Source organism: Mustelus asterias, chromosome 17 (genome assembly GCF_964213995.1).
Source record: "Mustelus asterias chromosome 17, sMusAst1.hap1.1, whole genome shotgun sequence".
NCBI lineage: Eukaryota > Metazoa > Chordata > Chondrichthyes > Carcharhiniformes > Triakidae > Mustelus > Mustelus asterias.
In genome coordinates, this window is record NC_135817.1 from 51,472,302 (window position 1) to 51,499,929 (window position 27,628).

At 42.6% G+C, this 27,628-nt stretch overlaps 1 protein-coding gene across 2 annotated transcripts in view; it reads left to right on the top strand.

Moving 5' to 3' along the window:
• The first annotated feature begins 2,565 nt into the window (after positions 1-2,565).
• The window catches only part of casq2 (calsequestrin 2), a 42,632-nt gene continuing 17,569 nt past the window's right edge, over positions 2,566-27,628 (top strand). Inside the window, exons 1-7 of one of the 2 annotated variants that reach the window (XM_078232656.1) lie at positions 2,566-2,605; positions 2,907-3,250; positions 3,499-3,583; positions 14,358-14,458; positions 18,095-18,206; positions 23,639-23,712; positions 27,425-27,555. In XM_078232656.1, the coding sequence (XP_078088782.1) occupies positions 3,011-3,250; positions 3,499-3,583; positions 14,358-14,458; positions 18,095-18,206; positions 23,639-23,712; positions 27,425-27,555 (743 nt within the window). In that variant the 5' untranslated portion in view covers positions 2,566-2,605; positions 2,907-3,010. Of the gene's footprint in view, positions 2,606-2,721; positions 2,798-2,906; positions 3,251-3,498; positions 3,584-14,357; positions 14,459-18,094; positions 18,207-23,638; positions 23,713-27,424; positions 27,556-27,628 lie in introns of those variants that run through there. The other variant, XM_078232657.1, reaches the window with a different exon arrangement.

Consider the following 27,628-nt stretch of genomic DNA (forward strand, 5'->3'; position numbering starts at 1 on the left):
TGTAATAAACATTAATTGAAAAGGACATTGATTCTCACAGATCTAATACTTAATTAAAATGTAGGAAATAGTTTAGGATACTTTTCATTGAATCATTCTTTTTTACTTACCTATTAAATACTTCAATGTTAAATTATATTCTAAAATGTGAGCGGTGATATTTTTGATTAAAGCTGATTGATGACTCAAAGTTCAATTTTATATCCAACTCTAATGCATCAATGACTAGGCGATGGCCTAGTGGTATTATCGCTGGACTATTCATCCAGAAACTCAGATAATGTTCTGTGGACCTGGGTTTGAAACCAACCACGGCAGATGGTGTAATTTGAATTCAATAAAAAAATCTGGAATTAAGAGTCTACTGATGACCATGAAACAATTGCCGATTGTGGGAAAACCCCATCTGGTTCACTAATGTCCTTTAGGGAAGGAAATCTTACCTGATCTGGCCTACATGTGACTCCAGAGCCACAGCATGGAGGGCAACTAGGGATGGGCAATAAATGTTGGCTAGCCAGCAACACCCCATGTCCCACAAAAAAAATTGGAAAATCGCAGACAATAGTATTTCCTTGGGTTTCACTGCTGTCATTTTATTAGCTGTCCTCTGTTCTGTTTTCTTATCTTACATGAATATGCTATTTCAAACCATAATATGGTAACCAAACATGGTGCATCAGGCCATTTCCTGATAGCTGAAATTTATGCAGCTATTTTCTATGGGCTGTTGTTCTAGCTTTCTAAAAAGACACAAAGCATGGAAATCATCTTAATGAAACTAATGAATCAATTCACATATCCCCAGTCTCCAGATTGAGAAAAAAAAGCCTTGAACAACTTTTCTAAGGAACAGCAGCAAATTAAAATACAATCAGGGACAGCGCCACACAAAGGTTGCATGTCTTTGTTTCACTTCCCTGGGTTCCGATTATCAAGCATAGTGGCACATGGTTAGCACCGCTGCTTCATAGCACCAGGGACCCATGTTCGATTCCCAGCTTCGGGTTCGTGTGCAGAGTCTGTGTGGAGTCTGCATGTTCTCCCTGTGTCTGGGTGGGTTTCCTCCGAGTGAAATCATAGAAACCCTACAGTGCAGAAGGAGGCCATTCGGCCCATCGAGTCTGCACCGACCACAATCCCACCCAGGCCCTACCCCCACATATTTACCCACTAATCCCTCTAACCTACACATCCCAGGACTCTAAGGGGCAATTTTTTTTTAACCTGGCCAATCAACCTAACCCGCACATCTTTGGACTGTGGGAGGAAACCGGAGCACCCGGAGGAAACCCACGCAGACACGAGGAGAATGTGCAAACTCCACACAGACAGTGACCCGAGCTGGGAATCGAACCCGGGACCCTGGAGCTGTGAAGCAGCAGTGCTAACCACTGTGCTAGAGTGCTCTGATTTCCTCCCACAGTCCGTAATACGTGCAGGTTATGTGCATTGGCCATGCTAAATTCTTCCTCAGTGTACCCGAACAGGCGCCAGAGTGTGGCGACTAGGGGATTTTCACAGTAATTTCATTGCAGTGTTAATGTAAGCCTACTTGTGACACTAATAAAGAAAATAAAGTGAAAAAAAGTGCAGTACCGGGAGCTGTGAGATGTAGTTTATATTCTCTGAGAGGGCAGACCTGTTATGGTCAGTGTCACTAGCAGAACCAAAGAAAATGTTTACAATCCATGGACATGAATTACGCACTCTACACATAACATAGGTGTACAGTGCATTTCTGAATTTGAATAAAAACACCCAAGCTACCTTTTAGAGTCTGAATGTGGAGTAACTGGGCAGTGGATGGCGCTGTTCTTCAGTTTCCATCGAACTTGTTGCAGGGAACAAACGATTTGCTGCTGATCCTCAGAAGCGGACACAGTAGGTGGCTTCTTTGTCGACCTGTCAATCATCAGCCGCAGAGTGTAACTGATTTCACGCTATCTGCAACGTTGCAACCCGAAGAATGTTGTACATTGAATTCTTGTAAAGCCTGGGCTACGGGCATTCTAGTCGAAATAAGTTTACTACATGATAAACATTTAAATTAACTGAAATCAGATCATTGTAAATGACAAACCTGTCTTTAGCTCTGCATTTCACAGCATTGTTAAGGCGCAGGAGGCCATTTGGCCCATCGGGTCTGCAATTTGTATTTTATCTCTACAGAATTTTACGAACACTGCATTTCACTCCATGAGATATATTTCCTTCAGAACACAATGCACTGAACAGTGGCACTGTACACCTCTCAGGGGGGCCGTCTTTAAATTGAATCATTTTACATTATTTCATTTTAATTTTGCTATTTAAGAGAAGAAAAAAGGTTGAATTATTCCCTGATGGCTTTCTAAATGCTTTGAGCGAAAGCCCACCATGAGACAGATCGTGTTGCTAGTGTTAACAGATCCTACAATGAACTTATCTGGCTGGCCTCCTGGGTATGGCTCTCATGGTCTATATAAAGCAGAACGGTACAATCATTCACTCCGCCTGCGTGTGAGGCATTCTCTCTCTATCCCGTAACCTTTCCAAACAGCGTCAGCGTGCCAAGATGGAAACATAATCTACACTCAGCGATAGTTACTTTGAGAGATGGAAGGTAACGTTAATGTCACACTGATAGGTGGTGTTTCTAGAGTTCGCACTTTCTGTCTGAAAGGTCAACCTCTCCCACCCCTCCCCAGAAAAGCCCATCAAACTGAGGATGGCGAATCCCCCCTCGACTCGCTGTTTCAGTGCGATGTATTTATAGCTGGAAACAACTGGCTTTCTTAAAATGGAGTTTAAAATGGTAAGGGAGCAGGAGGTTGGTATGTGAGGTATCTGGGCTCTGCCTCCGTCTATTCTTTCTCCAGGGACTGTCCTGACTTTGTTTCCTCTCTCTCTGCTTCTCTGTTCAGGAGTTGTGACCAGTACAGAAGGAGAAAGGCAAAATATTTCCGGTGAAGCAATTGCATTATCTCGGCCGGCTCTTTAATTGTGAATAATATATAATTTTTTTACAATGAATGCAGTCTGGCTCTGTTTGGCGACTTTCTCTGTCGCCTGCATCAGTTGTAGAGCGGAAGATGGACTTCAGTTCCCCCGGTATGATGGAAAAGACAGAGTTGCCGACGTCGATATGAAAAACTACCAGAAGATTTTGGAAAAGTATGATATCCTGTGCCTGTTGTATCATGCGTCGGTCCCTGCAGGAGACAAAATTGCCCAGAGACGGTTTGACCGGGCGGAACTGGTGTTAGAGGTGAGACATGTTTCAGAGTTAGTTGGTTCATTGGCCACATGTAACAAAGTAGCTAAAACACTTTCAGCAACCTGTTTACTGATGGGGATTGACTGGTTGACAGAATAAGAGCAGGTTAAATCACCTGAACTTTGATAAACTATATGCTTTTTCATCGATACATGTGAAGTTGACACTGTGACATCTTGAAAAGTTCAAGACACCAAAGCTAACAGTTTCTGTTTCTTTCCCTTTTCATTTGGAGGCAGATGGCAGCTCAGGTCCTGCAAGCCAAAAACATTGGATTTGGGCTTGTAGATGAAAAGAAAGACGCAAAGCTGGCTAAGAAACTGGGTGAGAAACAAATGATTAAAACTGATTGACATGTTGTGATGTTAAATGGGGGGGGGAAAAGTCCTGGGATGTTGACCCCACCCTACTACTGACTGCTGACACTGCTGAATGTAATAGTGACCAGAGACAGTTGGGATAGTTATTTAAAGAAGCACTTTACAAAGAGGCGAGTCCATTTCCTTTCCAAATTGTTGATTTAAGCCCATGTTTTGTGCTAGGTGGTGTATTCCATTCTCAATATGTAACCTTCCCAAAATTCCCTTCACCTTGTTCTTGGCAAAATAACATCTCCACCTCCATTCCATCAATTCCCTACGTACTGTTTCTAGCCAAGTAATTGAAGATTCAGAACCACTCTTATGTATAGAACTAGTCTAATCTGTTTTGCACATTGTCAGTGTCACTTCCTCGGACTTGCCCTCTAGGCTTCTATTTGCACAATGTAACATTGTGTTTGCCTTGGAAAGTATTATCATGGAATATGACAATGATTCTAACATTTGGCCAACAAAATCAAGCATAATTGCTTCATACTGGATCATATTTAAGTGAAATGCTTGATGTTACATGAGCAACTTTATTATTTTTAGCACACAGGTGTGTTATCTAATATTGCTTAATATTAAACAGTATATATTTTTCATTTGGCCAGTTGGTTTGGAGTCTTGTAATGTCATTAAAATATCTGGTGGGAAAATTCATTGGGTTACACCTGTTTTTTGGATGTTAAATGTGGGCATAGCAGTCAGGATGCACATTCTCATTTCAGACCAGAAGCCCACTGACCACCATATTGGATTAGGTTTCCTTGCAGGTGCCTGTGCACATCAGAGCTATTTAAAGCATTGAAGAACGTGTAAATAAAGACCTAGGCTGGTTGGATGATCTTTTTCTGATGCCCAATCCCCCCCACACTAGGTTAGCATCTTTATTGAAAGGGATTTGACTCCCTCAACATATAGCTGGTTTATGACCACAGACACAATTCATTCATCTGATACTCGTCCTCTATGCCACATTTATTCGAGCAAGGCCAAGTTACAGTACAGTAAGGGTTAGCCATTTCAGTTATGGCTCCTGACATTTGACAGGAACCTAGCCATAGCTGCAGGCCAGGTGTGCAATGAGAGCTGTGTCGCTACAGAAAATGTCATTGTACTAAACATAGCGAGGCAAAGCTTCCACTGTGGAAACCAAAGGGGTTGGTCACGGAATATGTATGGATGGAGGAATTTAATGAGAAAAGGAGGGCATTGAATTCAGAAGCAGGGAGGCAGGATGAGCTGAGAAGGACATTTAAATCATCAAGGATGAGGCGTCTGTCACCATCCATGATGCAAATTTAAGTCAGAATACCAAAAAGGAAGAAATGAAAGAATATTAATACTGGATGACAGGATAGAGAGGACACAGAGGTCCCAAGCAGAGCCAAGTATAAAAGAAGGGGCTAGAAGTAAAGGGTTCCAGTCTGGAGAGATGGTCAAAATATGTATGCAAATAGAAGAAGAATCAGTACAAATAAGGTGGAATTTATGGAAAGTTTGGCCTATGACTTTTCCATGGTCATTACTGCCTTCTGGAAAATTAAACATGTTTGATTATGAGCTAATGCTTTATTTCCCCCTATAAGGTTATGGAACAAGGGTTGCAAACGTTCATTGTGACAGCATGGGATGTGCTCCAATAAGTTTGGAAACCAGATGCAATCAAATACTAAATCTGATCTCTGTTCTTGAATCTAATTCCTCTGGGCAACCAGCATTGAGAGAAGCAACACAACAATGCCTAGCATTGCTCTTAATTTATTGAAAGCCAACTCTACAATGTCTTTAATTTTGGAGTAGTAACCACTGTTACCACTGTTTTCTCTTAAGCATTTTCTACTTTAGGAATTGCATGGCGATTTCAGAAATGTCGAGTGGACCATTTCAGCCCTAATATTTTTCTTTAGACTCATCACTCATGAGCACTGTGGCACAGTGGTTAGTACTGCTGCCTCACAGCGCCAGGGACCCGAGTTTGATTCTTGGCTTGGGTCACCGTCTGTACGGAGTTTGCACATTCTCCCCTTGTCTGCGTGGGTTTCCTCCGGGTGCTCTGGTTTCCTCCCACTGTCCTAAAGATGTGCTGGTTCGGTGCATTGGCCATGCTAAATTCTCCCTCAGTGTACCCAAACAGGTGCAGGTGCCGGAGTGTGGCTACAAGGAGATTTTCACAGTAACTTCACTGCAGTGTTAATGTAAGCCTACTTGTGACACTAATAAATAATAATCTTAATCAATGAATGAGATAATTTTATTCTAAATCTTTGGAGTCCCCTTCCACTGATCTTTTGTTTTTAAAATCTGCATTAACTGAGAATATCGATCCATTTTAACCAGTATTTCTGCAGAATGAAAATAAAACAATCTAGCTCTGCCCATTTAAACTTTCGTGTTTGATCATGTGAGATTTATAGTGCAACCAAACAACAATGCAATGTCAGTTTTGATCTTAAACCCAAGAAAGCGTTCATGATATCAGAGTTCAGGAGCAGTAAGCTCCCAGTATGGCGTTATCATTATAACTGTATCTATTTAGGGTATTGACACTGAGTTTCTTGAAAAGATAATGGTGATGGAGAAGATCACCACCTGCAGAATGATCCATTTCAATTTTTCTGGGCATTGAGATAAGTAGTGCCAGTGTTTTATGCCCAGTTTTTCGGCACAGCACGGTGGCACACTGGTTAGCACTGCTGCCTCACAGCGCCAGGGACCCAGGTTCAATTCCGGCCTCGAGTCACTGTCTGTGTGGAGTTTGCACGTTCTTCCCGTGTCGTGTGGGTTTCCTCCGGTTTCCTCCCACAGTCCAAAGATGTGCGGGTTTGGTTGATTGGCCATATTAAATTACCCCTTCGTGTTAGGGGGATTCGGAGAGTAAATATGTGGGGTTACGGGGATGGGACCTGCGTGGGATTGTTGTCAGTGCAGGCTCAAATGGGCCAAATGGCCTTCTTCTGCACTATTGATTCTATGATTCCTCTCATAACTTTATCAGTTTGCACTTTCAGCAATTTAAGTCTCTAAATATCAGTGCAATTAAACAGAAAAGGGCAAGTAGCTCTGCTGCAGCATATTATAGCCTCTTGTTTGAATTGTCTCCTCTGAAGGAATATTAATTTAATTTTAAAAGCTGCAGGTGCTGAAGAAAAGAATGGTGTTTGCATTTGGGGCGCTCATTTTCCTTCCTGTCATCAACAAATACCACATAGACAGTCATCATATTGCCTCCTGATAACCAGTGGAAGGAATCTGAAGAATCCTGAAAGAGTCCAAAGTGTTAGCTAATATCCTGCCCATGAGTGCTAAACTCTCGTGCAATTAAATTTTGTTAGTCCTGTTCCCCGAAAAATAGAATTAAGGAAATAAGTTGCTGCGATAAACTAGGGATTTAGATGACATTATCCTTTATGACATTTCTTTTGAAATGTTACACGCATTTATCTTCACTTTTAAAATGAGATGCTTTTGAAATAGGGTTGCACGTTGTTTCTAAGGCTATTTCACTGTTACTGGCTCTGAAAGCACATTTTCTGACAGCTTAAAAATATTCAAAACGGTGGTTTTAAGAACTGAAGTGCATTTTCTTAAGTTGCTGTTCTACAGGATAGGATATTGCAGTGATTCAAGCTCAGAATGCATAATTCCTATTAGAAATAAAATGCCAACCAGAAGTGTGATCAGTTTGCTGTTGGAATGTACTGCCAAGTAATACAAGTTGAATAGAGGTGTGAAAATGTGATAACAATAACAGTAGTTTTCACGTGATATGGAAAATATACCTCAATCTGGATTAAGTGTTAGAAGTACATTATTATATTGTTTCAAAGGGACAACATCTGACATTGCTCCTATAAAGTTTAATAATTGTTTTGATTTGATTTGTTATTGTCACATGTATTGGGATACAGTGAAAAGTCGGTTGGTACACGATCTCCGACTTTTGTATCTTTTTCCCTATGGAAGAAAATGGAAGAGAATATGTCCGGGTGTGTGGAGTCCTTGATTATGCTGGCTGCTTTTCCAAGGCATAAGGAAGTGTGGATGGAGTCAATGAATGGGAAGCTGGTTTGCAACTCTTTGTAGTTCCTTGCGGTCTTGGTCAAGCAGGAGCCATACCAAGCTGTGATACATCCGCCATTGAAAAAGGTCATGGCTGATCTGTTTGTGTTGAGTTCCACATTCCCATTTACCCCCAATAATCTTTGATTCCCTTGTCCAACAAGAATCTATTTACCTCTGCCAAATGCTGCTCCAACTCCATTTTCAAGTGTGCTGATGACACCACCATAGCGGGTTGGATCTCAAACAATGATGAGACGTAGTACAGGAAAGGGATAGAAAATCTGGTGAGGTGGTGCCAAGACAATAATCTCTCCCTCAATGTCAGTAAAATGAAGGAGATAGTCATCAACTTCAGAAAGCAGAGTGGAGGACATGTCCCTGTCTACATCAACGATGATGAAGTGGAAATGGTTGAGAGCTTCAAGTTTCTAGGTGTCCACGAACAACCTGTTCTGGTCGTTCCACGCTGATGCCATAGTTAAGAAAGTTCACCTACATCTCTATTTTCTCAGGAGACTAAGGAAATTTGGCATGTCCTCTATGACTCTCACCAACTTTTACAGATGCACCATAGAAAGCATCTTTTTTGGATGTATCACAGCTTGGTATGGCTCCTGCTCTGACCAAGACCACAAGAAACTACTAAGGGTTATGAATGTAGCCCAGGCCATCACGCAAATCAGCCACCCATCCATTGACTCTGTGTACATGTCCCACTGCCTCGGAAAAGCAGTCAGCATAATCAAGGACCCCACGCACCCTGGACATACTTTCTTCCACCTTCTTCCATCAGGAAAAAGATACAAAAGTCTGAGATCACGTACCAACGACTCAAGTACAGCTTCTTCTCTGCTGCCGTCAGACATCTTACATTAAAAGATCTTTCTCTACACCCTAGCCATGACTGTAACACTATACTTGCACCCTCTCCTTTCCTTCTCCATTATGTACTCTATGAATGGCATGCCTTGCCTGTATAGAGCACAAGAAACAATACTTTTCACTGTATCCCAATACATGTGACAATAATAAATCAAATCAAATCAAACCTCACTTCCACCGCTTTCTGAGGCAGAGAGTTCCAAAGTCTCACAACCCTCTGAGAGGAAAAAATTCTCCTCATCTCTGTTCTGCAAGAGCAACCCCTAATTTTAAAACAGTGCCCCCTATTTCTGGGTTCATCCACAAGAGGAAACATCCTTTCCATGTCTAAGTTGTCGAAACCGTTCAGGATCTTATATACTTCAATCAAGTCACCCCTCACTCTTCTAAATTCCAGTGGAAACAGCCCAGCCTGTCCAACCTATTCACATAAAACAATCCACTCATTCCAGATATCAATCAAGTAAACATCCTCTGAACTACCTCCAACGCGTTTACATCCTTAAATAAGGAGGCCCAAACTGCACACAGTGTTTGAGATGTGGTCTCACCAATGTCCTGTATAAGTGAAGCATAATCCTTAGTTTTATGTTCAATTTTTCTCATAATATAACTATAGGGTTCGTGGTGGGAGATACAGGAAGAATATCAGAGGTAGGTTCTTTACGCAGAGAGTGGTTGGGGTGTGGAATGGACTGCCTGCAGTGATAGTGGAGTCAGACACTTTAGGAACATTTAAGCGGTTATTGGATAGGCACATGGAGCACACCAGGATGATAGGGAGTGGGATAGCTTGATCTTGGTTTCAGATAAAGCTCGGCACAACATCGTGGGCCGAAGGGCCTGTTCTGTGCTGTACTGTTCTATGTTCTATAACACATAACATTCCATTAGAATTCTTAATTACTTACTGCATATTCATTCTAACTTTTTGTGACTCATGCACCAAAACACTTAGATCCCTCAATGCCTCAAAATTCCAGGTCATTCCCCATTTAAGTAATGCCAAGTTTTTGTATTCTTCCTGCCAAAGTGAAGAACTTCATAATTTCCCACATTATCGTCCATCTGCCAATTTTTTGCCAACTCACTCAATCTAGCCATCTGCAAAGTCCTTATGTCTTTTTCACAATATACTTTCCTTCCTATCCTTGTGCTGTTTGTAACTTTAGCTTCCATGCCTTCGCTCCCCTCATCTCAGTTAAGGATGTAAGTTGTAAAATGCTGAGGTCCCAGCATAGACTCCTGTGGGACTCCACTCGTCACATTATGTCAATCAGACAAAGACCCATTTATGCATACTCTCTGTTTTCTGCCAGCCAACCAATCTTCTATCCAGGCTAATATGTTACCCCCTACACCATGAGCTTTTATTTTCCACAATAATCTTTGATGTGGCACCTTATCAAGTGCTTTCTGGAAATCTGAATACAGTGGGCCCGATTTTACCTCGTGTTGTGCCCGTTTTTGGGTGCAAAAACTTGGTAAAATCAGGTGTGAGGCGAGTAGCACGATCTGCGCCCACTTCTGCACTGGTTCCCCCTTTACGAAGGACCAAAAATGGCCGCGATTGGGACCGCGCCTGAAACGGACACAACGGCCATTTTAAAGCATTTGCATGCATTTAAATTGACTTAATGGGCTGCATGCCCAACTTTACCGGCACTTCCCCCATTACCACTTTTGCCCATCCAGAATCAGCGCGAAACAGACATGCTCCATCGAAGTCCAATTCGGGCGCTCCAGTTAGTGAGGAGGTAGGTGCTTAGTGTCCAACTGTTCTCTGCCTGAGATCGGTGGGGGGGGGAAGGGGGGTCTGCTGCCACTCTGCCTGAGATCAGTGGAGGGAAAGTAGAGTCCGCTGCCACTCTGTCTGAAATCAGTGGGGGGGAGGGGGGTCCGGTGCCACTCTGCCTGAGATCAGTGGGGGGTGGGGGGGAAGGGGCCAGCGATCGGTCTGGGTGGTGAAGGGTGGGGGGATAAGGGAGTCAGTAATGTTGTGGGAGTGGGGCACTGTATGTGGGGCCCAGGGGGAAGCATTATCTGGCCTGGGAGGGTTGTGGCAGGGGAGCAACATTCTACCTTTGTTTTCTGCGCATGCGCGGTTGGAGGTGCCAATTAGAGCTGCAGGGGTTCGGGCACGTTAAGCCCCGCCCACAGGCTTCTGCAGCACGATTTGGATTCGCTGATATTTTTGCAGCCAGTGTGCGTTTGCGGGCGCCTCAGAACGGGTCTGAAAGGCTGAGCTGAAACACTCCCAGTTTTAAGTCCACCCAGCACTTAGAATCAAAATGGTAAAATAGGGCCCTGTATGTCTACAGGCTCCCCTTTATCCACAGCACATGTTACTCCTTAAAGAACTCTAGGAAATTAGTAAACTCCCACCTATCACCCGATAATCTTTAACCTCTGTGTCAGTCAAAAACCTATCTACCCCTGCCTTAAAAATATTCAAAGACCCTGCCTCTGTCACTCTCTGGGGAAGCGAGCCTCTGAGGAGAAACATGTCACCTTGTCCATGTCTTATATGGGAGACCCCTTATTTTTAAGCTATGTCCTCTAGTTCTCCCACAAACGGAAACATCCTCTTAACATCCAACCTGTCAAGGCCCCTCAGGATTTTATATGTTTCAGTAAGATTACTTCATCTTCTATACTCTAATGGATACAGGCCCAGCCTGTTCAACCTTTCTTCTTAAGATAATCACCCCCCCCTCCCCCATCCCAGGTATCCATTGAGTGGGCCTTCTCTGAACAGCTTCTAAATACATTTATATCCTTTTTTAAATAAGGAGATCCAAACTGTGCACAGTACTCTGGACACGGAATCACCAATGGTCTGTACAACTGGAGCAAAGCATCTCTATTTTTAAATTCCATTCCCCTCACAATAAGTTACAAGATTTTATTTGCTTTCCTAATCACTTGCTGAACCTGTTTACTAACCTTCTGAGATTCATGTACAAGGACACCCAGATCCCTCTGTGTCTGAGTTCTGCGATCTGTCTCCATTTATATAATATGCTGCTTTTCTACTCTTCCAGACAAAGTAAACAATTCCACATTTGCCAACTTTTTTGCCCACTCATTAAACCAATCTATATCTCTTTGCAAACTTCCCTTCACAACCTATGTTCTGACCTATCTTTGTATCATCTGAAAATTTAGTAACCATATATTTGGTCCCTCCATCCAAATCATTGATATAAATTGTAAATGTTGAGGCCCCAGCATTGATCCTTCTGGCACTTCACTTGTCACATCTTGCCAACTTGAAAATGACCAATTTATCACTACCCTTTGTTTCCTGTTAACTAGCCAATCCTCTATTCATGCTAATATATATCATCCCCTATATCAGAGGCTCTTATTTTGTGTGGCAATATTTGATGTGGTACCTTGTCAAATGTCTTCTGGATGTACACCACATCTCTAGGTTCCCCTTTATTCACATTGCTTGTTACTTCCTCAAAGAACTCCAATAAATTAGTCAAAAATGATTTCCTTTTAACAAAATTGTGCTGACTCTGCCTGATTGCACTGAGATTTTGCAAGTGCCTCATTATAACCTAATTGATTCCAGCATTTTCCCTATGTCAAACATTAAGCTAACTGGCCTGTGGTTTCCTGCTCTCTCTCTCACTTTTTTTCTTGAATCGAGAGACACATTCACTATCTTCAATGTGATGGGCCATTTCAGAATTGAAGGAATTTTGGAAAATTAAAACCAATGTATCTACTATCTCAGCAGCCACTTTGCCTAAGACCCTAACATGAAGTCCATCAGGACCTGGGGACTTGTCAGCTTTCAGTTTTAATAATTTTCTTGGTACTCTTTTCCCAGCGATTATAATTGTTTTAAGTTCTTCCCTCCCTTTCACTTTCTGTCTCACAATTATTTCTGGGATGTTATTTGTATCCTCTACAGTGAAGATGCAAGATATCTATTCGGTTCGTTCGCCATTTCCTTATTTTCCAGTTTTATTTCTCCATACTCACTGGCTGGGATTTTCTGCTTCTATTTGAATCGGCAGGTTTGGTGATGAGAATGGAAAATACAGGGGGAACTGCAAAGTCACATTTTAAGTTGGCATGAACGCATGACGTGATTGTCTTTCCCCCCTCCCCCGTCACTGACAGGGTATATTTCCTGACTTTCGACGCTGTAAACCTAATTTAAGTATATTGACATATAATTATCAGGCCCCTATGCCTGAATCATTTCCCCACAGTCAGAAAATCCATCTACATTGACATGACAGCAGAGTGGCATGAATCACGACTGATATCCCAAGGCATGCACCTGGCGAGCAGACCTCCCAGGGGGGCTCAGGTGAGTGTAGCACTCGGGGGGAGAGAGTCATGCTCAGACACTACCTGGACACTGTTCCCTGTGGGCAGTGCCTGTGCAGTGACAGGGGGAAGTGCCAGGTGGCAATGCCTGGGCAGTTTCAGGGAGATGTAGGGGTGAACTTCATTGCTCTCTCTGGTGCCCTGACCCTCAGCTGATTAAGTGGGTGAATAGAAGCTGTCACACCAGCGATACATCACGGGACCCGTCACTTGAAATGTTTTCCAAGTCCCAGGCCATATGGCAGAGAAAGCTGCCATTGCTGCCGGTGGTTTCAATGCCATTTTCCCTCCCAACATTGGCCTTTGCCAAGTGCAAAGGATATGCTGGTTACAATTGCGGTTAAGTACAATTCTGTTGCTGCTGATGGTCCATAGCACCTCATGGATGCCTAATCTTAAGCTTCTATATTTGTTTGAAATCTATCTCATTTGGCACATACGCTGCCCTCCCTAAATGTATGCAGTAGCTCACCAAAAGTCCCACAAAATCAAATCATAGTATCAAGGCCGGAATCCTCTGACCTCACACGTGGCTGTGATTCTCTGGTCCCGCTGTAGTGAATGGAGATTTGGTTGATTGTCAAATTCTCCATTCTCATTGGCAGCGGTGACTGGGCACAACATCGGAGAATTCTGGCCCAAATCAAATCTGCAAACCTTGCCACAGCAGAATTATGTCAAAAGGATATCATGCCCTCTCATGTTGCAGCCTGTTCCATTTAATAGCACTAGTGGGAACCCCCTCATGCAAGTGAACGCATGTTTAGCTGACAGTGGATCAGCAGAAGCATACCCTGGTTCTGCACAGTGCGAGTTTCCACAATGAGTATCAAATCAGCTAGAACGGTAGTTTGATGTCACAATTGGACCTCCTTCAGCTCATGCATAATATGCCCTCACTAGCACCCTTTCCAGTGCGTGGCAAGTTCAGCTGACAGTGATCAGCAGAGGCATACTCTGGTTCTGCACAGTGCGAGTTTCCACAATGTGCATCAAGTCAGCTGGAACGATAGTTTGATAGCACAATCCAACCTCTTCCAGTTCATGCACACCCGTGCCCACACTAGCACACTTTCCAGTGTGTCACACTGCATGGACTTCACTGGACGTGGCTGGAAGCATGACTCTCACTATTTATGGACCTTGGGGGCTATGGGTGCCCAATTTCATAACCAGAATTTTGTTGTAAAAGCTATAAAATCATCATAATTAATATTGAATTTGAACAACAGTAGAATGTGATTAATATCTACAAATGAATGGCAGCTGCTCGTAGAAACATCGATGCCACTCAAAGCTAAACAGTAAAGATTCATGGCAAAGGTGATTTTATTCTCTGTGATGTTTATTTCATTGGGATTCTAAAGTGCTTCAGCATAATATCCACTTTTTAGATTACATTCAGTTTCACTTACAGTCCCCATTTTTCACAGGTCTGATAGAAATCGGGAGCGTATATATTTTTAAAGAAGATCATCTGATTGAGTATGACGGCGAGCTCTCACCTGAAGTCCTAGTGGCATTTCTTCTGGATGTAAGTAGAACAAATTTTGTTAACAGCAGTACCTTTCATTATTTTCAAATAATTAAACATGTTTTGTTTTGTCAATTTTATTGTAGCATATGTTGTGAATATTTGGTGACATGCCCAAGTAGTCATTTTTCATGTGTGCATTTTAGTATTAGCAGCTACTCAACCATGTAGAACATTACTAGCTGAGACCAATTTTTCCTCACCTGACATCCATTCATACACTTTCCAACAGAAGACATTGGATAGCAATCAGGACTAATATTGATTTTTCTGCTCCTCATTTCAGAACGTGAGACCAATTCCGGCATTCAACTGCCGCCTTAGCTAGTGTAAGCTACCTGGAATACGAAACTATATAACCAAAACTGTAATATACAGTCCAGAGAAAAAAGAAACTGCTGTTCCTACAACCCTTTAGAAGCACCTATCAGAAAGATTAAAGTATCAATAACAGCGGCTTCAAACACTTCACACCTTCTAATCTTGTCCAATTTTCCAGCTGGAGGCCTGTGACTAGTGGTGTTCCGCAGGGCTCTGTATTGGGACCTCTGCTGTTTGTGATTTATATAAATGATCTGGAAGAAGGAGTAACTGGGGTGATCAGTAAGTTTGCGGACGACACAAAACTGGCAGGACTTGCAGATAGTGAGGAACATTGTCAGAGGCTACAGAAGGATATAGATAGGCTGGAAATTTGGGCAAAGAAATGGCAGATGGAGTTCAATCCTGATAAATGCGAAGTGATGCATTTTGGTGGGAATAATGTAGGGAGGAGCTACACGATAAATGGAAGAACCATAAAGGGTGTAGAGACGCAGAGGGACCTGGGTGTGCAAGTCCACAGATCTTTGAAGGTGGCGTCACAGGTGGAGAAGGTGGTGAAGAAGGCATATGGCATGCTTGCCTTTATAAGACGGGGCATAGAATATAAAAGTTGGGGTCTGATGTTGCAGATGTATAGAACGTTGGTTCGGCCGCATTTGGAATACTGCGTCCAGTTCTGGTCGCCACACTACCAGAAGGACATGGAGGCTTTGGAGAGAGTACAGAGGAGGTTTACCAGGATGTTGCCTGGTATGGAGGGACTTGGTTATGAGGAGAGATTGGGGAAACTGGGGTTGTTCTCCTTGGAAAGACGGAGGATGAGGGGAGACTTAATAGAGGTGTATAAAATTATGAAAGGCATAGATAGGGTGAACGGTGGGAAGCTTTTCCCCGGGTCGGTGGTGACGTTCACGAGGGGTCATAGGTTCAAGGTGAAGGGGGGGAGGTTTAACACAGATATCAGAAGGACATATTTTACACAGAGGGTCGTGGGGGCCTGGAATGTGTTGCCGGGCAAGGTGGTGGAGGCGGACACACTGGGAACGTTTAAGACTTATCTAGACAGCTATATGAACGGAGTGGGAATGGAGGGATACAAAAGAGTGGTCTAGTTTGGACCAGGGAGCGGCGCGGGCTAATTGTTCTTTGTTTCTCGTTTCAAGGCTTCATTCTATGATCATCTTGCTGGTGCCAGTACAGAGCGAGACTGCGGATAGTTGGGAACCTGTCTCGGGGGCAGGGAATTCAGATGGTGTTCGTAAAGCAGAAGTGGAAATGAATAGGGTTGGGAAGCATTTTCTGATCAGGGCCAGTGTGATCTCCTGGACTCATTTCGATCGCCTCAGGGGGTCGGAGAGGAATTTCCCAGATTTTCTTTTCCCCATATTGGCCCTGGGGTTTTCACTCTGGGTTTTCGCCTCTCCCTGGAGATCACATGGTCTGGAATGGGGGGGTGGGGGTGAGTAAATAGGTTGTGATGAGCAAAGCATCGTAGCTGTGAGGGACAGCTCGGTGGATAGGATATTAGGATGTAGATAGGCTGGAAAATTGGGCGGGGATCCTGGATTCAGGATTCAATCCTGGACCGGGGAGCGGCGCGGGCTTGGAGGGCTGAAGGGCCTGTTCCTGTGCTGTATTGTTCTTTGTTCTTTGTTGTTCTAAACATTGAATCATTGACAAAAGAGACCACAGAAAGAACAACTTATGATAAATACTTAGATATTAATGAAGCAAAATTAACAATTCATCCATTTGTCAAAACAGAATCCCCTGCTGAGATAATCCTTTTCCTGAGTCTGGGCTCTCAGCCAAGTATGCATAATGAGGACATCCACTCGTACTCAGAAGAGATCTTACACTTGTCCTCATTATATATACTTGACTGAGAGTTACAAACTACGTTGTGGATTGAAAATTGAAGAACAGATGACTGAAAACTGTGCAACATGATATGATGGCAGATAGAAACGCTGAAGGCCATACATTATAGATATCCTCAAGCCTTAATTAGATTATCCTTGAAATAAGAGGCTTAATACATGATTCAATCTCTTAATGCAAGATTAGTGTGCTCTGAAGCAGCCAGCAGTATAAAGTTCTATATGCAACTTAACAGATGATTCCCCCACAATGTGTGATGCTGCTTCCTTCAGTTACCCCCTGCCGCTACTCACTGCTGCTCTCCCCCAAGATGCTTCTTCCCCAAACAGCAAAGACATTCAATTTATTGACATAAAAAAGTATTTTTTTCCATTTTCATCAAACTGATGCAGGACTAGAAACAGTGGGTAAATGTTATTTTAACTGGAAATGCCCCTAACAATCTCAGGTTTGAGGTTCCTTGCCCATCAGCTACACCTTTAAGAATATTCTACCATCTTTTCTGGCACAGTGAAAGAGTGTTTGCAAAAATACAATAGATTATAGTTAACAGTAGAGAGTGGAGGTCTGCTTCTGAATTCTGGACCACCATCCAGTAGGATGGATATCTGTATCCAGTGCCTCCTGCCTCTCCCCCCACCAGCCAATAGTATGGATTGTGTGATTCCAGGGCAGCACGGTGGCACAATGGCTAGCACTGCTGCCTCACAGCGCCAGGGATCCGGGTTTGATTCTGGCCTTGGGTGACTGTCTGTGTGGAGTTTGCACATTCTCCCCATGTCTGTGTGGGTTTCCTATTGGTGAAAAAAAGTAAATTACTGCGGATGCTGGAATCTTCCAGCATTTTCTCTTTTGGTTTCCTCTCGGTGCTCCGGTTTCCTCCCGCATTCCAAAGATGTGCAGGTTAGATGGATTGGCCATGCTAAATTGTCCCTTAGTGTCCAAAGATGTGTAGGTTAGGGGGGATTAGCAGATTAAATGCATGGTGTTATGGGCATAAGGTGCAGGGTGGTCCTGCGTAAGATGGTCTTTCAGAGAGTAAGTGTAGACTCAATGGTCCAAAAGGCGTTCTTCTGCTCCGTAGGGGTCCTATGATAAAACTCTCCTGCAGTATAGGATTAATTACCTATCGGCTGTTATAAAGGTGGCTACAGCCTAGGGAGGAACGCTCACATCTCAGCATGTCAGATTGTTAGGTAGCCTGGAAATCCTTGCAGAACTTTACAATATTCACCAAAGTGGAAGAGTTACAAAAACAACAAAAAGAAACTCTTACTGTACTGATGTAGTAAAAACCAACGTTATGGGCAAGTGATATTCAAATACTGCTATATTTAGTTCAGAATAACTTAATGAACGATGTTTTTTATGCAGAAAATATAATATTACTCAACAAGGAACTTAATGTCAGAGCTTTTCTATTGTCAATAGGTGACAGAAGACCCAGTGGAAATCATTGAATCTCGGGCGGAAGTTCGGTCCTTTGAAAGAACTGACGAAGTGATCAAATTGATTGGATACTTTAAAAGTGAAGTTTCTGAACGTGAGTCACCACCAATGTTCCCTCTAAACTGTGCGGCTGCATAACAATCATGAAGATACTGCGTAGGCTGCTCAAAAGAGAGAGGCAAAGCATGGCTTTGTCAGGGGGAGATCATGGCTAACAAATTTTAATGGAATTTTTCGAGGAGGTGCCTGGGTGTGTAGATGAGAGCAGTGCAATTGATGTAGTCTGCATGGCTTTTGACAAAGTCCCACATGAGGGACTGATCAAGAAGGTAAGAGATCATGGGATCCAGGGCAATTTGGCAAATTGGATCCAAAATTGGATTAGTGGCAGGAGGTAACAGTCAAAGGTTGTTTTTGTGACTGGAAGCCTGTGTCCAGTGGTGTACCGCAGGGATTGGTGCTGTGCCCCTTGCAGTTTGTAGGGTACATTAATGATCTAGATATGAATGTGGGGAGTATGATCAGTAAGTTCACAGATAATACAAAAATTGGTGGTGTGGTAAATAGTGAGGAGGAAAGCCTTAGATTACAGGATGATATAGACGTAGTGGTCAGATTGGCAGAAAAGTGGCAAATGGAATTTAACCCTGAAAAATGTGAGGTGATGTATTTTGGGAGGACTAACAGGCAAGTGTGTCTGTAGGATGCTAGGAAGTAGAGAGGACCAGAGGGACCTTGAGGTGCATATCCATAGGTTCCTGAAGGCAGCAGGACAGGAGATAAAGTGGTTAAGAGAGTATACGGGATACTTGCCTTTATTAGCCAAGGCATAGAATATAAGAGCAGGGAGGTTATGATGGATCTGCCACACCTAGAGTACTGTGTACAGTTCTGGTCGCCACACCATAGGAAGGATGTGATTGCACTAGAAAGGGTGCAAAGGAGATTCACCAGGATATTGCCTGGGCTGGAGTATCTCAGCTATGAAGAGAAGGCTAGGGTTGTTCTCCTTGGAGCAGAGAAGAGGAGGGGTCATGATAGAGGTGTACAAAATTATGAAGGGCATAGATAGGGAAAAACTTTTCTCCTTAGTAGAGGAGTCAGTAACCAGGAGGCATAGATTTAAGGTCAAGGGCAGAAGATTTGGAGGGGATTTGAGGAAAAGCTTTTTCACCCAGAGGGTGATGGGAATCTGGAACTCACTGCCTGAAAGGATGGCAGAGGCAGGAACCCTCACAACATTTAAGAAGCAGTTAGATGAGCACTTGAAACGCCATAGCATACAGGGCTACGGACCAAGTGCTGGAAAATGGACAAGAATAGATAGGTGTTTGATGACCAGCATAAACACAATGGGCTGGAAGGCCTCTTTCTGTGTTGTATGACTCTATGGGCGGGATTTTACAGCCTCGCTTGGGCGAGACCTGAAATTCCTGCTCGAGGTCAAGAGATTTCTGTTGTTGGACCCTCGCCCGCGCCAATTCCATGGCGGGTGAGGTGGTAGAGTTCCGGCCTACGACTCTAAGGTACCCCATTTAAATTGTTGTACATGCCCAGCCACGTAAAAAATGTAAAGTATGTACACAATGAGATAAATAGGCTGTGGACAGCAAAGAAAATGTTAACACCAATCCTAATCTCCAGCCTGTTGTGTCACTCTTCAGATGGAAAGCCATCACTTTGGGAATTTAGCTCTAAGTGTGGAAGATGTTGTAACCACAGAAAACCTTCAATAGATTAAAAAAAAACCATATAAAGAATCATGGAAACGTGGAAGGAGTTTATTTTACCCTGTCTGTTCTGGCCAAAAAAGAGCCATCCAGTCTAATCCTTTCCAACTCTTGGTCTGCAGCTTTGCATGTCACAACACTTCAAGTACATATCTGAGTACTTTTAAAAGTAATGACAGTCACCACTCTTTTGAGAAAAAGAACTCTCCTCAATTCACCTCTAATCCTTCTGCTAATTATTTTAAAGCCTAGCCCCCTCTCTGCTAACCTAGCCACTCTATCTAAACGCCTCATAATTTTATAAATCTCTATTAATCCTGCCGCAAGCTCCGCTGTTGCAAAGAATACACCCCAGCCTCTCCTCAGGGAAGTGCCCGAGGCCCAACTTCTTTGGCTGCTTCATCAATCATCTTCCCTCCTTCGTAAGGTCAGAAATGGGGATGTTAGCTGCTGATCTATAGTGCTCAGTATCATTTGCAGTTCCTCAGATATGGAACCAGTCCTGCATACTGCAAGACCTAGACAATATTCAGGCTTAAGTTGATAAGTGAAAAGTAACATTCGTGCCACACAAATAACAGGCGATGACCCTCTCCAACATCTAAAGCAGCTAAACATCGCCCCTTAACATTCAGTGGCATTACTATTGCTGAATCCACATCATCAGCATTCTGGGGGTTATCGTTAACCAGGACCTTAACTGAACCAGCCATGTAAATGTGTGTCTGCAAGAGCAGGTCAGAGGCTGGAAATTCTACAGTGAGTAACAGACCTCCTGACTCCCCAAAGCCTACCTACCATCTACAAGGCACAAGTGAAGATACTCTCTACTTGCCTGAATAAGTGCAGCTACAACAACAGTCGAGAAGTTCAATACCATCCAGGACAAAGCACCCTGCCATCCAACCCCTTAAACATTCATTCCTTCCACTATTGATGTACAGTAGCAGCAGTATTTACCATCTATAAGATGCATTACAGCAACTTCCAAGCCTCTTTTGACAGCACCTTCCAAACCAGTGAACTCTACCACCTAGGAGGACAAGGGCAGTAGATGTATAGAAAAAACCTTAACCTGCAAGTTCCCCTCCAAGGCATACACCATCCTGACTTGGAAATCTATTGCTGTTCCTTCACTGTCACTGGGTGAAAACCTTGAAACTCCCTCCCTAACAGCTGTGGGTGTACCTATCCATCAGGGACTGCAGCAGTTCAGGAAGACAGCTCACCACGACCTTCTCAAGGGCAATTAGGGATGGGCAACAAATTCTGGGTTTTGGTTGGACTGGCTCTCTGACTTTGAAATAGAAGCAAAATCCAATTGTATGGATACTTGAAATTGGGGAAATGTTCACTGCTGACATATTAAGCAGCTGCAAGTTATTTGATAGCTTGTCTTTTTGTAGCACATAACATTTCATTCATTATCAGCCTGGATTACTTAGGCAATCCCACACAGACAGATGGAGGAAGAGTTTTAACAGTGATAGTTTATATGATTCTCTAAAGAGATGCCTAAGAAAATATAACAGCAATTTGTGACACTTTGATGAGATTAAAGCTAACATTTTATGGCTAATGAAAATATACTGTTAATTCCTTTGAAAAGCAGTTTGTAAAATGTGACTCTGATACCTTGAATTCAATTTATGAATATATTTTCTCAAATAAGTCTACAATCCTTATGTATTTCAAGTTAATATTCATTGTTCCTGGTTATGAAAGATTTTTTGAGACCACAATAATTTAGAATCAACAACTGAGATGAAAAAAGAAGTAAGGAAACGCGTTATATATATTACAGACAATCTGGATATAACATTTACTGCACTCTAGTTTACTTTGGCCATAGATTCAGCAGAAAGCTCTTGTCAGGGCTAAAGCTTAGGGTGGTTGTTATGTCTTTGCCAGTTTGCTGTATAAATTATACAACTGATTTATCTCAAAGCAATGCAGAGATGAAATTAGCATTGAGGTTTATTTACAGTACTTCAAAATATGTCAACAATTACAAGATTTTGACACCCTTGGTCTCAGCCCAGATTCCGGAATCTACTTAAATTACTTAAGCTCTCTAGCTGCGCCCACAGGCTAAAGCATTTAAGCATAGTGAATATAGATTAGTGAACAGATTAACATAATCAAACACAGATCAACTGAACCATTGAATACTGCAGTCGCATCAGGATATTCAAAGTCTCAGCTTTCTTGGAAGTTTTTAAAATGGCCTGTTGGTGGCAGAGCACCCATCTCCAAAGATGTGCAGGTTAGGTGGATTGGCCTTGCTCAATTGCCTCTTAGTGTCAGGGGGGGTCTAGCTAGGGTAAATGCATGGGGATAGGGCCTGTGTAAGATTGTGGCTGGTACAGACTCGATGGGCTGAATGGGCTCCTTCTGCACTGTAGGATTCTATGATTCTATGAAACAAAGCTTTGATGCAGAGGGGAGGGGTAGCCTGTTATTCAGGATTTCCCAGTTTTCTAGCCCTCAGTGAGACTAGGTGCAGGAAGTTGCCAAGTGGCAGAAATAGGCCCTACCTGAGGACTCAAACCAAGATCACAACCCGGGCTCCAAAGAAACAATTTTATTTAAAAAAAAAAATCAAAACAGCTTATCCCCCCCCCCCCACCCCCACCCCCGCCCCCCCCCCCCCCACCCCTGCCGCTCCCCCCAGCAGCCCTACCCCTTTAACACAGTGGCGTCTCAGAATGCCTTTCTCTTATATCTGGGAAAGGAGAGCACACTGTCTCATAGCTCATCGAATCTGGCAAGTTGTGACAGACATCAACAGCTTATATTTATAAAACAACTTTAATGTAATAAAACTGCCTAAGGCATTTCGTAGAAGTATTATATAAAACCTAACCACTTAAGAAGATATTAGGTCAGATGACCAAAAACATGATCATAGAGGTAGATTTAAGGAGTGTCTTGAATAGGGAAGGTGTGGGTAGAGAGGCAGGGAGGCAATTCCAGAGTTTGGGGTCTATGTAAGGGAAGGCATGGCCGCTAGGTATGGACCGATTTAAAATAAGAGGACTCACAAGAGGCCAGAATTAGGGGAGTGCAGATATCTTGAAGGGTTGTGGGGCTGGGGGAGATTTAAGAGGTAGGGAGGGGTGAGGCCCGCAGTGGTTCCCAAAGGGTATGGCGCGCCACACTGGTGTTAAGTCTTAACACAAAGAGAGATGGCATGAAATCTGGAAACTTCTACGGGTTTCTATATATGAATGTTTAAATGTTTCTTTGATTGTCCTTGAATCTTCCCGCCATCCTCTCTCGCCGCACCAGTGTGGCACGCCGCACCCTTTGGGAACCACTGGGTGAGGGTATGGAAGAATTTGAAAACAAGAATGAGAATTTTAAAAACAAGACATTGATGTGGGTCACTGAGAATAGGGGTGATAATTGAATGGGACTTGCTGTGAGCAGCAGAATTTTGGGGAGTAGACGAGGAGAGACCAGTCAGGAGTATGTTGGAATAGTCAATAGATCGTGATGCCTTTCTACCATTGGGAGTACCTGAGATGCATTCCAATCGTATGAGTACCTGATGGTGCTCCAGTAATGAACGGTCCTCCTCCTGATTCCATGAACAAAAGCAGGTTAATGGCAGAGGTTCCAGAATTTACATGAGGATATCACCCCCCTCCATCCCTTTCACCCTGTCATTCCCCGTGGAAATTTGAACCAGTGAATAATCTTACATAATCATTCTTTTTAAAAGATACAGAGTATTCTCATCTCCATTTCTACCTTTTCTTCTTCCTTTCTTTGTTTTCTCTTCCTAATGCAGATTACAAAGCTTTTGAAGATGCAGCAGAGCACTTTCACCCTTATATCAGGTTCTTTGCAACTTTTAATAAAGGGGTGAGTAATTAGAGCTTGAATTGAAGCTCGTGGAATTGAAGGCAAATTATTGACCAAGTTAGGAGATTTGATAGGCAGTGGAAGAGCGAGAATAAGGATACACTGCATTTATTTGTGCCGTGACACTAGGGGGAGCACTTCATGCACAGCTGCCTTGTTGGTACTGGAATTGCAAAGAAGTGATTAGTGGTGTCCCACAAGGACCTGTGCTCAGGTCTCAACTCACTACATTTATTAATGACATAGATACCAAATAGAGAGCCTATACCCATATTTGTCACCGGCACAAAAATTGGTGACCAGTAAGTGACATAACTCCCACAATGTACATTATTACGAGTGATTTCAGATTTTTAGCATTTCGAAAGCAATCAGCACTTTCAACATCTGTACTGCTCCCAGATTTTCACCATTTAGATATTACTGGATCTATCTTTTTCTGTCCAAAATGAATGAACTCGCAATGGTGACGGTGTCCCTTCACCAAATCCAGATTTATTTGCAAGTGTTATTGGACAGGTACTTCCCAGAACAAAGTATACAACCTGAGTGCTCATAGCCTCGACACTCCACCTTATATAACCTCTGCATAGCTCTCAGATTGGACAGCTATAACTGCCTCAATCAGGGAGCTCATATTCTAACAGGTCCACCTCGTGGACCTTGTTAAAGTCAGTGCAGTAAGTTGAGTAGACAGGAGCATAAAATTATAAAGAATCATTGATAAATTGGATGAGTGGGCAAAACTGTGGTAGATAGCATTAATGCAGGTAATTGCGAGTTCATTCATTTTGGACAGAAAAAGATAGATCCAGTAATATCTAAATGGTGAAAATCTGGGAGCCGTACAGTCCCAAAGAGATTTAGGATTCATGCATGCAGATGACTAAAATGTAGTAGTCAGGTACAAAAAAAAAATCATAAATGGCTGCTAAATTGTTAACCTTTATAATCAGATGGCTGGAGTATAAGAGGGAAGAAGTTTACGTAGTACATCTTTGAACAGTACATCTATTCAAAGCCTTGGTTAGAGCACATTTGGAGTACTGTGTACAGTGCTGAGCAGCTTGTAAGGAAACGTTAGCCTTGGAAAGGGTGAAGCCCAGATTCACCACAATGTTACCAACAGTTTAACAGTTTAATGCTAATGACAGATTACATAAATTAGGCTTGTATTTCCTGGAATGTACATGATTACGAGTGATTTCAGATTTTTAGCATTTCGAAAGCAATCAACATAGTAGATGGAGATGAACTTTTTTCCGGTTGTTTGGCAGCCAAGAGTATAAGGAGATATAGCCTTAAAATCAAAACTAGGCCATTCAGGGAGATGTCAAGAAACACTTCTTTACTGGAAAGACGGTAGAAATGTGGAGCTTTCCTATAAAAAGTGGTAGATGCTAGTGCAATTAATATAAGAACAAGGAGGTTATGTTGGAGTTGTATAGAACATTAGTTAGGCCACAGCTGGAGTACTGTGTGCAGTTCTGGTTATAGCACTATAAGAAGGATGTGATTGCACTAGCGGGGGTACAGAGGAGACACACCAGGATGTTGTCTGGGATGGAGCATTTGAGCTGGATAGGGCTTGGATTGTTTTCTTTAGAGCAGAGGCTGAGGGGAGGGGAGTGGGGACATGATTGAGGTGTATATGATTCTGAGGGGTATGGACAGGGTGAATAGGAAGCAGTTGTTCCTCTTGGTTGAGGAATCAATCATGAGGGGGCATAGTTTTTGGGAAGGGGCAGGAGATTCAGAGGGGATTTGAGAAAAAAAAATCACTTTGACGGTGGTGAGAATCTGGAATGCACTGCCTGGGAAGATAGTGGAGGCAGAAAGCTTTATAACCTTTAAAAAGCATTTGGATGAACACTTGAAATATCATAACATGCAAGGATATGGGCCAAGTGCTGGAAAATGGGATTAGCATGGCTTCAGTGGTAATTATTGTCAGTGCAGACTCGATAGGCTGAAGTGCCTTTTCTGGGTTGTACAACTCTATGACTCTATTAGATCAATAGATTTCACTGGCCAAGGGTATAAAGGGTTATGGAAACAAGGCAGATGGATGACGTTAGGATACACATGAGCCATGAACGCACTGAATGGCAGACGAGGCTTGAGAGGCTGCATGACCTACTTCTGTAGTTACATTCCTGATTTCTTTGTCTCTAATTATTTAGCTGTTCCACGGGATATTAGGATGCCTTGTCTTGGTTTTGTGTTCAGTGTGCACTTAGGAAATAATTAACAAAAGTTGTGTGTGGCATTCCGCTTTTACTGTGCCAACCAGTGTCTTGGCTTAAAACAAAGCCAAAAGGCAAAGCCATTTGTAACAACACACTGATTGCATACACCTTTTCGACTCATCACTCCCATTAGATCCAGTTAAAAAGTACAAATTTCATCCAGATGAAAAACTAAAGTATAACCCATTGTTGCTAATTATATTAGGAACAGTTAAATTGTACACTTTAAACCATGAATCTTTCTAAACTTTAATGTCTCATTTATGGGAGTTTAGTATTGCATCATATTGTCTGTCTTGTTGCCCCCATTTCACCCTTTATCTGTTTAATTCTCTTGTTCTATCTCATTGTTTCTATTTATTTCTTCCTTTTATCATGTCTCTCTCTATCTTTTTATGTCAGTGTCTGCCTTTGTATTTCTTTGTCAATAAGTAAGCATTGACCTGGAAAATGTATTTGTGTTCAAAATTATTTGAAAAACCTCCAAAGTTCATGCATTGCCTTGTTTCAAAGTGCATTCAGCCATTTACAACAATGATCTAAAGTTGAAATCTACCTACTCAGCACCTCATTATAAGTGCTTATGAATCTAGTAAAGTTACCCATGTGAACATACTTCTAAATGGAAATATTAAAAATGCAATCTGTCTCAGACGGCACAATGGTTAGCAATGCTGCCTCACAGCGCCAGGGACCTGGGTTCGACTCCAGCCTTGGGTCTGAGTGGAATTTGCATGTTCTCCACATTCCTGCATGGATTTCCTCGCACAATCCAAAGATGTGCGGGTTAGGTGGAATGGCCATGCTAAAATTACCCCTTAGTGTCAGGAGGACTAGCTAGGGTAAATGCATGGGATTATGAGGATAGGGCCTGGGTGGGATTGTGGTCGATACAGATTTGATGGGCCAAATGGCCTCCTTCTGCACTGTAGGATTCTATGACTCTATGAAAATTGCAAATCCTGCAACAATCCAAAGTGTCCAAAGATGTGTAGGTTAAGTGGATTAGCCATGGTAAATGCAAGGGGCTACGTGGGTAGGACGGAAAAGAGGGCCTGCGTGGGATGCTCTTTCAGAGAATCAGTGCAGACTCGATGGGCTGGATGGCCTCTTTCTGCACTGTAGGGATTTTGTGGTTCAATAACACAGAAATGTAACTGTGGTTCAAAGTGAAAATAAAATAATCTTAACTGCTTTTTTGGTGTGCCTTTTTGGTGTGTAATTGTGCTATGAATTCCGGTCTTCGCTTACATGTAGAAACATTGATTTGTATGGCAATGTTGTCAAATTGCATTGCTGTGCTTTATGAAGGCTTATATTAGTTTGTTGTGAAATATACATTTTGTCACTTCTCACCATTTGGGCTGACATGTCAAATAAGATTGTTGCAGGATTTGCGATGTGTATGTAAGGTTATGCTTTATGTTCGTCATTTTATTCATTGATGCATCTCTTCTGGGTAGGTGGCCAAGAAACTCTCATTGAAGATGAATGAGGTGGATTTTTATGAGCCTTTCATGGATGACTCGGTCACTATTCCAGATAAACCCAATTCAGAGGAAGAAATCGTGGAATTTATTCAAGAACATAAAAGGTAAATAACCGAATGGTTGTTTTGTGAATTTGATTCCCTTTGAAAGTAACAGTGTCTGGACTGAAGTCAGCTT